The sequence below is a fragment of the Geospiza fortis genome, unplaced genomic scaffold (genome assembly GCF_000277835.1).
Source record: "Geospiza fortis unplaced genomic scaffold, GeoFor_1.0 scaffold2, whole genome shotgun sequence".
In the NCBI taxonomy this organism is placed as follows: domain Eukaryota; kingdom Metazoa; phylum Chordata; class Aves; order Passeriformes; family Thraupidae; genus Geospiza; species Geospiza fortis.
Window position 1 is genome coordinate 1,649,825 of NW_005054366.1, and position 9,818 is coordinate 1,659,642.

The window sequence follows — 9,818 nt, forward strand, 5'->3', positions numbered from 1 at the left end:
GGATATGGGCATTTGGTGGAACCAGAATTCAGCTTGGATTGGACTGCCTCATCCAATTCCACTCTCTTAAGCCAAACCTTTCATTATTAATCAGCATAGCCTACAGTCATATTAAAAAATAGACTGAAACCTGGATCTAGATCTCTCTTTACTCATTTAAATCAATTTCTTTTTATACAAAAATAGACAAGCAGTCATTGAAGTGTTGCTGCCCAAATGGTGGAAAGTTGCAGTACTTTGTTTTTCACACCAGATTTTCTTTTGCAGGATTCCCCATTTTGTGCTGTGCAGTTCCATTCCTGATGCTCCAGATCAGCTAGAAATTGTGCTGGGCAGTTCCAATCCTGATGCTCCAGATCAGCAAACTGCTGGCCAAGTGAAGTCTTCAGTGGCTTCTGGACACGGCTCTGAGTTTGGAACTTTTAGGAAATGCATTTACCACGGAGGAGGCGGCTACAGAGGAACCGAATCTTTTTTTTGCTTGCCATAGTGTTGGTCCTCTCTTTCTACCAGCTCCAGTCCAGCCCCTCTCCCCTTCCAGCATCACACAGAGCCCCTCAACCCACGGACCCTGCCAAAGTGACCTCCAGGGACCTCCCCAGCAACAAGACTGCTGTAAGAGGCAATGGCACAGCACCCAAAATAAGGCACTGCATCTATGTGGATCCTGAGCCAGCTGTGTCCGTCACCACGTCAGTGGGCACAACACCACAGCAAGAAAATGCCAGTGAAAGCTCCCCAGATGCAAAACCACCCTATGAGTCCAAAGGAGAATATCCCCAGGACCTGTTTAGTGTGGAAGAACGCAGGCAAGGGTGGGTTGTACTTCACATCTTTGGCATGATGTATGTATTTGTGGCCTTGGCCATAGTGTGTGATGAGTATTTTGTCCCTGCTTTGGGAGTGATCACTGAGAAGCTGGAGATCTCTGAAGATGTGGCTGGAGCCACCTTCATGGCAGCAGGTGGATCAGCACCAGAACTCTTCACGTCCCTCATAGGTGTCTTCATCTCACACAGCAATGTCGGCATCGGTACCATTGTGGGCTCAGCAGTGTTTAATATCCTCTTTGTCATTGGCACCTGTGCCCTCTTCTCGAGGCAGATACTCCACCTGACATGGTGGCCCTTATTTAGAGACATCACATTCTACATTGTAGACTTACTGATGCTCATCCTGTTTTTCCTAGACAGTGTCATTGATTGGTGGGAAAGCCTCCTTTTACTGACTGCCTATGCCACATACGTGTTCACCATGAAACATAACATGTTCCTGGAGCAATGGGTGAAGCAGGAGCTGAAAAAGAAGCTAAATGCTGTGCAGGCAGCATCAGCAGAGCACATGCGGAAGGTTGGTGTCCTTAGAGTTCAGAGGGCAAGTTGGAAATAACTTTTAGTGTAAACCACAAAGAAAAACTGCATCTCCTTCACAAAGCACATATTCGAACCTCAGAATACAGGTACTGGTCAATAATTATGGTTTTAAAATGGGGGAAATGCAAACTAGAGAGATTCTAAGAAAGTGGAGACCATCACTAACAGGGAATTCTGCCTGTGCAATTACTAAATATCTCTTAGCTGCTTGCAAAGATGTGTGGGATTTTGCTTACTTCGTTGTTCAAAAGAAGTTTCAGAAAGAACACTTGCAGGAACACATTTTTGGTCTGGGAATAAGATTGGACAATTCTGGTACACAGGGTAGAAAAGGCTTCTGTCCCAGCCTCTTGCAGCTAAGAGATGCTTGAGGAAATTCTCTTTTCCCTCTCTGAAGCCAGATGTGTTGCTGGGATGCTGGTGGTATCACTCCTTACCTGATCAGCAGCACAGAAAAGCATCTGGCAGCTTTAGCAATCACTGCCTGCTCTCCTGGGCAGCATTCACAGATTGAAGTGCCCAAACCCAATTCCATGCCAGCAGATTTCAAACTGTCCCCTGGTACTGCATGCTCTGCTAGTTAGATGTGTCCCTGGCCCTCAAGCATGCTTTGCCTTCTGATCCTGGCACTCCACATCATTTAAGGAAAGGAAGGAAGTAGATAAGGAAAGTCAGGGTAGAATTAAGAAACTCCTCTTTCCTACTCCTGGTTTGTTGTTCAGCCAGTGCTCACAGCTGGGAGTCCTGAAAGCTCCTGGGTTACATTCCAGTGGGATACACATGCAAGAAACTGCAGTGACACACACACATCACTGTGGACATCACCAAGCATCACAGATTGACTCCAGCCCTGCACTTGAAGTTTACAGAGAGCTCTCACTAATGTTTAGTAGCATGACAGAGAGCTGCTGAACCTATCACTTGGGAAAAATTAATCACAGAAATTATAAATGATGGAAAGTAATGCTAATCACTGTAAAAAAATCTGTCTTTGAACCTTCTCTCTGCTGGAAAATGAGTAAGGATACCCATGTTTGGGGATGCAGTCTGGGTCTGTCTGTAGCTGCAGGAATCAGCTGTGAGTCTGCCCCCAGGTGCCTGATTCCTTGCTGGGAGGCTTTTGGTAGAATCCTGTTTTTCTCAGAAGCCAATGGGTTTAAGGAGGCTCATGGCTTTGGCTTTTTCAGTAGCATCCATGGACATTTGTGTCAGCTGTGCCACTTCCCCACAGGCAGCAGCCTGGAGGATCATTAGATCCTGAAGCAGCAGAGGTGATTGGTCATTTCTGTTCTTCATTGCTTGCAGACAAGCAGGGCAGTTGTAGATGATGGAACAACGAAGCCACCAGATGTGAGGAAGCTGCAGGTAGGTCTAAGCAACTTTACAGGGATCTGAAGTCATGGTATTTTGAATCTCCCCATGTCAGATCATAAATAAAAGTGTCAACTCCTGTGTCAAGAAACCTGGACCAAAGCCTGTATCATATCAGGCACAATGGCCACAGTTTGCTTAAGGGGACACCTGGCTGAGTCCTGTCCTTTAAGGAATTTTTATAAAATTTAAGAGACAGCTCAGGCTTCCCAGGTAGATTTAACTAGAAGAGTGCTGCTCATTCTCTGCTATAAAACAGTCATATAGAAATTCAGACAGTGACTCTTCTTACCTGGTTTCATGGCCAAATTTCTTCCTGGGCTGTCATAGCAGCGGCTGGCGGGGTCTGTCCTTTCCCATAGCAAACACTGAGCACTGATTCCTCTGCTGCTGTTGAATTGCTGCCCCATGGCCTGGAGAGGCCTTGTCTGATGTAGAGGACAAGGAAGCTGGAACTGAGTGGTTTTGTGCCTTCCCACAGCCTGGGCCAGCCCTGCAGCGGGGCAGCAGCTCGGCCTCCCTGCACAACTCTCAGATGCGCGGCACCATCGTCCAGCTCATGATCCACACCCTGGACCCCCTGGCAGAAGGTGAGTGCATGGTCCACACCAGAGGGCCTTGGCTTCACAGCCCTGAGTGGTTTCACTGGCAATACAATCAGTATTTTGGGGTCAGTAACTCACCCTTGGGGTGCAGCTGTGTATCACAGATGGTGTCAGGTGCAGGGAGCTCGGTGACAGGGGGGGATGTGCCCCCTCTGATCATGTGGCTGGCAAGGACAAGCACCTCATGTTTTGGTCCTGCCATGTCTACTTTTCCTGTGCCCAACTGGTTACTGCTGTGGTGGCAGCTGCTGCTGGGGTCCCTGGAAGTGGTGACATCCCCATCTCTGCTGTCTCTCTGACTGCAGTGGCAGTTAAAGTGAGTTACAGGCTCCCCCTGTCCCATAGCACATCCCATATTCCTCTTCTTAGCTCAGACCTCATCCCAGCCCTGAAAGAGCAGCACAAAAAGAGGTTAAAACCCTTGAGAAATTCTCTTTTTGACAGTGGTTAAAATCCCAGCTGAGATTCTAATCATGATGGTGAGGCCAATTCTGTGTGACTCAGGCTGACACCTCTGAAAGCTCACCAGTCATCACTGCCATGGCAAAGTGTGCCCACAGCCCTGTGCAGGCAATGGGCAGCTCCCCAGGGCCAGAGGATGACTAGCTCAGGTCCAAGATCTCTTTTAAACTGCCCAGGGTGCAGAGAAGCCTCATCTCCAGACAGACCAGGGTGTTTGTACACAGCCTTTTAATGTGTTGCTTTATATTAACTTTAATCCGATCACACTGTGGAGGTTTATTTTCAAAGAAAGAGTGAAGCACATTAATAAAAAACATCTTTAAGATTTTCTTTCCTAGCCAGAACATGCCCCACCCCTCCACTGCCCTACTTGTTCTAAAGAGATTATCTGCTGCTCATTCAAAGAGAGATTGAAGCTAAGCCGATCAACACCTCTCATGTCCCTCGCAGAGGTTACAAAGAGGACTCTCCAGATCAGAATTCCAGCTGCACAAACTGATCAAGGGAACAAGGAGGCTGGAGAAGGACAGCAAGGCAGATCAGTGTCTGCTTTGACAGATTCTAGTGAAGGCACCCAATGTGTTATCAACAGTAGCCTAACAAGAGCCAGACTCATCAGGGTTTGTTCCTTGCCTCCTGTGCCCCCAAAAGGTTGTATCAACAGCACCAGGATAGACCCAAAACCTTCCAAGAGGATGTGCCATTGCCTTGAGCATCAGAAAGTGCCAGAACTGAGGGGCTGCTGCCACTCAGAGACCTTCAGCACCTTCTCATTCTTCCCACACCTCTAAATGTCTCTGTGCAGTATCTGCCCACACAAGGCCACCACGAGTTTGGCTTTCTGATCCAGGCTGGTGCCCTGGTGAAGCTCTGGGACCCCTCAGCAGGAGAGCTGTGGGGGGCTGAGGTTGGCAGCCAAGGGCCAAGGAGAGCCCCAGCCAGTTCAGCCCAGAACAGGGAGCTTTCCACTGGCCTTGCTAAAGAGACTGCTGCTCCCAGGCCTTGTGAATATGGAATAAACAGGACCCGGGGACCAGTTTGGATTTTCTCTCAAAGAGAACTTGCCTACTCATTACATAGAATCACAGAATCATTTAGTTTGAAAAACACCTTTAAGATCATCAAGTCCGACTGTTCCCCCAGCACTGCCAAGGCCACGTATCCCCAGGTGCCCCATCTACATCCTTTAAATCCCTTCGGGGATGGTGACTCCCTGTGCCAGGGCTTGAGAACCCTTCGGGTGCAGGAATTTTTCCTGATATCCAGCCGGTGCCGGCGGCCCGGCAGGATGAGTTCCCGTGTGCGTGCGGCAGCCACTAGATGGGAGTGTGACCGTGTGTATCTGCATCTGATACCGCAGGGACCGTGCGGGGATGGGCTGCAACAGCCTCTCCAGAAGGGTTTTATAAACCACAGCCTTTACTTTAATAACGCCACTGAGGTAATGGCAAAATCTCTGCCCCAGGTACGTGCCTGCTCCACTCAAAGCTGTGAGAAAAGAGATACCACCTTATAAAATATAACAATAGAATTACTGATATTACAACAGCTCAGCACTCAAAAATCAAGGAGCCAATGTGCCAAATCCTGTGTGTCTTGTAGGAGATACTCCTTAATCTGATAACTTCCTACCTAAAGAAAAGAGAGTTTGGAGAAAAGGAATTTATGCATAGATTGAGTGCCTTGAGGAGCTTGGGCAAAGAGATAGAATGACATCCCAAGGAAGGATCTGGAAAAGGATTTGAACCTGCAAGGCATATGAGGACTTGTGTTCTGATATGTTAATAGCTCCTAGTCCTGTGTTAACAGCCCTGCAGCCCTGTGGGACCCTGGGGACGGCTGTGCCTGCTTCCCGTGGATCACCAACACTGTCCCTCCCTTTGCTGGGTGTGCAGCTCTTTCTGTAGTGGGCACATTTCTGTAATTAGGCTGCAACATAAAAGATGATCCCAAAGCCATATATCTTTCCTCAAGGGCCCCTGTTCCTTCTTGCCAAGGCCTGTGGCATCAGCACTTACAGGCTGTGGAAATGAACACTCAACAGAAGGAAAAGGTTGCCAACAGTTGCTCAGCAGTTCCTCACTGAACCTGCTACAATCAGGATTCTCTAGAGGTTCCTTCTTTCAGCTGCCCTTGCTTTTTATTTGGGCAGCACAGAAGTGGTTTCAGGGCAGCAAGGCCCAAAACATAGAAAAGCTGCCAGCTCTGGGCCTCCAAGCCCAAATTTCAGAGGCAGAGGTCTTGAAAATGCAGGAGTGTGAAACACAAAGCTGCAACATCCCTTGTGTGAAACAAAATTTCTCTTTTGAAGAGTGGATTGAGTTCAGAGTGTGGGGTTGTTTCTTTTTGTATTGGAAGGTATCATTACTTAAGTCTTTGTCTCAGAGAGGCTACATCTTTACTTTAGAGGTTCTAATATTTACATGGCATCCTGAATTATATTTTTGATAGAACTTTTTACTTTCGATGTGCCCTTTTTAAATTAGGAATTTCTAGCAAGTTTGTTCTTTTGTCCTTTTCCCCAGTTCCTGTGAAAATGAGTAGAAGAAGAGCGTGAGATCTTTTCCAGATCATCCCATTAGACACCAGAGGGGACTGTTGGGGAAGTAAAGGCAGTGAGGATTTTGGAAATGCTCAGGAGCCCTCTCATTTCTGAACCTCTAGCCTTACCACCAGACTCTTTAAACTCTAGTCACACAGGGAACAAAGCAGAAGCCTACATTTCTTTTTGAATGAAGCAAAAGGCTCCAGCAGAGAGGTTGTCAGAGCTGCCTGCCCTCACTATGCCCCAGTTAACAAGGTAATGATTTTGAAAATTAGACCAGAGCAGTGGGCACTGTTGCAGGCTGGAGAAGGCTGAAGGCAGCTACAGCTTCTCCTTGCCTTATTAGCATTCCAGATCCAGAGAGGAAAAAGGAATCACAAGACTTTTTTTATACTTCCACTTTTATACAGCAGAATCTCCAAATCCTTCAGGTTCATGCCAAACTGTAAAGAAAAAATCCTCCCTGCTGATTGTGTTGTCAATCCTGTTCGAGTGAATATTAGAGCCAAAGAGTGAATTAAATGTAAGAGCCAAATTCAAGGTAGAAGTTCAACTGCCACCTGAAGTCTGTCCTGGATGCTGTCAGTTCAGAGGACAAGACTTTTCCTGGAGAGCATCTAAGGGCCATTGGACACAGACATGTGCTGTGTGATGTGCTCTCAGCCCTGGGGACTGAGTTGCCAGCAGTGAATGGCTCAGGAGACTGAGAGGGACACTGCCCTGCACAGCTGATCCAGCACAGCCCAGTGTGAGCCCATGGACATCCTTCCTCCCCTTGCTGACCTGCAGATCTGGCCAGCTTAGAGCCAGCTCTGCCTCCAGTCTCAGTCCCTCCTGCAGGAATTGTGTGCCAGAGGAATTACCACCCTTTTAAACGAGGCTGATCTCATAAGAACTGGCCAGTGGCCTGGGCCTAATCTGTTTATCCTGACAGAGATGCTCCCAGGCTCCTCCCAGCCTGGGGCCTGGCTGAGGGCAGCGAGCCAGGAGCTGGAATTTCCATAATCTCAGGCTGAGCCTGACCCTGCTGACCCTGCTGACAGGAGCTTCTGCAGCAGCTTCAGGGAAAAGCCAAACAGAAGGATGCATTGCCCAGTGCTTAGAGGAGACTGGGAGCAAAAGGTCACCCCTGCACTGAGGGTTGTGCTTGTGCACGAGCACAGGGGGAAGGAAGCCAACATTCCACATCCCCTCCAGTGACACCTTCAGTACTGGCGAGGAGCATGGAAGAGTCAGGCTCTTGAGTCCCAGCCAGCCTTTCCAAGGAGAAGAAATGATAATTTAGATTAGAAATTCTTACCTGCAAGGGTGGTGAGGTCCTGGAACAGGATGCCCAGAGAAGCTGTGACTGCTCTTGGATCCCTGGAAGTGTCCAAGGCCAGGATGGATGGGGCTTGGAGCAGCCTGGGATCGTGGAAGGTGTCCCTGCTCATGGCAGAGGGGTGGGACTGGATGGCCTTTAAGGTCCCTTCCAAACCAAACCATTCTGGTACTCCATGATGGTTTCATCTCAGTCCAGCCATTCCAGTGCTCAGTGAGCAGGAATCTCACCACAGTAGGACTTGTCCCCTGAGGTCTTCCTGTCTGGGCTGGGCCCAGTTATTGGACATACAGCAGAATTTACTGATTTTTACCAGGTTCAGCTCAGAACAATCGTTCTGCCCACATGGCTGGACATGCTATTTCTATTATCTCAGTGTCACAGTGATTAATAAAATGGCAGGGCCCTGCCCTTGAGGCAATATGACAACTGCACCTTCTGGGTGCATAGTCAACAACACAGTAGATTAAATCAGTGTGATAAAACTTTCAGAGAAAATTATTTTACAGCCCTGCACACAAGGCAAACACAGCATTGGCCAATTCTTGTGGCTACTGCCCATGTGCAAACCCAGTGACCCTCAGTCACTGGGTGTGCAGCTCAACAGAGGACAGAGATTGGAGCAAAATGGGGCTTTTCTTTGAGCCCATTCTTGTTCACTTTCACTGAGAGTCAGCAGTAAGATATTTGAGTAAAAAACAACTATAGAGACACACAGTTCCACAGTTCACTGTAAATCAGTAAAAAAAGCAGCTCAGCTGAGTAAGGCAGAGCTTGGTTCACAGTGGTAGAAGCTCTCAGCAGTCCCAGAAATAGAGCACCAGACCTGTGCTGGTGAAGAACATCTCTCAGACAGCCTGAACCATGCTGAACCTGGATACCAGGAATTTAGAACAGCTCCAGCAGGAGACACTTATGTGTACTTAGAAAAATCAATCATTTTCCAGGGAACTGGAACATAAAAGGTGTTTATTTTCCATTCCCATCAGGTCCCCAGGCTGTAAGCAGCACCCTAAAGCCTCTTCAACAGCCACATGGCAGGAGGAAGGTGTGATTTTTAGTTTGCTCATAATCTAGCCTAGGAAAAAAATCAATAGTCCATTGTGAACATGATGATATTGCACTGAAACTCCCCCTCTGTTCTTTCTGCATTTTATTCCTATAAAGTACAGATATCCTTTGTATTACTGACCTGAAAAGGATTTCTTATTCCTCTTGATGCCTTGAGAGGCTGGCTAGAACAGAGGCTAGACAGTGTTACAGATATAAAGTAGGGATTTATTAAAAGGCCTTCACAGGATACACCTTGGGCAGTACAAGAGCCTGGCTGAGGCTACACCCAAGATGGACAGCAGGTCACACATTTTCACACTTGTATAAGTTTTGGTCCATTTCCATATTGGGGTTAATTATCCAATTACAGCTCCAGGTGATGCAGTCCCATCCTCCCAGATTGCTCTCCTCAGTTTGCTGTTGTTTGCACTTTTTTGGGCCTGAAGCTGCAATAGTGTCCTTGGTTCTGGGGCTGGAAAAGGAGTTTTGTCTGAACTGTAAAAATAACTTGATAACACCTTATATGAAGTTCAGAGTTATGTACTAATGCAGTACAAATTCTGGAAAATATAAAAGCTAAAACTTTAAGCATCACTCTAGATTCTCTTTAAATAGTTCTGTCACATTGCTGGTGTAATTGCTGTAGCACCAAGCAGTTAAATACAACAGCTATGACCACCTAGCAGCAGTGAAAACCTGAGGTCCCAGCTAGAACAACCCCTGGGGCAGCACTGGCTGCAGCACCTGCAGGAGGAAGGGGACAAGAGCACGTGTGTGTTGGGGGAGGCAGGGCCAGGGGGGCTTTGCAGTGACAGCCCCTGATGATCGTGTCCTTCTCACCCACAGCAAAATTTAAAGACAGGGTTGACACCCTGAGCAAATTGGCCAAGGCCAAGGCTGAGACCCTGGAAGGACAAGGCTCCCAGCCAGGTGAGTGCAGGAAGAGCCAGCACTGGTTGCCTTGCTTTGCACTGCAAGCCCTCACCTTCCCAGCACACAAAGCCCAAGGGCAGGCAAGGAAACTCTGGGGTGTAACACAAATTTTGTGCTGTTTCTGGGCACAGATGTGTGCTGTAACAGTGCAGCAG

The 9,818-nt window shown here is 47.8% G+C and overlaps 1 protein-coding gene across 1 annotated transcript in view; it reads left to right on the top strand.

Moving 5' to 3' along the window:
- Nucleotides 1-376: 376 nt before the first annotated feature.
- SLC24A1 (solute carrier family 24 member 1) overlaps nucleotides 377-9,818 on the top strand; it is a 14,206-nt gene continuing 4,764 nt past the window's right edge. Inside the window, exons 1-4 of the mRNA XM_031059724.1 lie at nucleotides 377-1,350; nucleotides 2,679-2,738; nucleotides 3,226-3,334; nucleotides 9,577-9,660. Of these exons, the coding sequence (XP_030915584.1) occupies nucleotides 430-1,350; nucleotides 2,679-2,738; nucleotides 3,226-3,334; nucleotides 9,577-9,660 (1,174 nt within the window). The 5' untranslated portion in view covers nucleotides 377-429. The remainder of the gene's footprint in view (nucleotides 1,351-2,678; nucleotides 2,739-3,225; nucleotides 3,335-9,576; nucleotides 9,661-9,818) is intronic.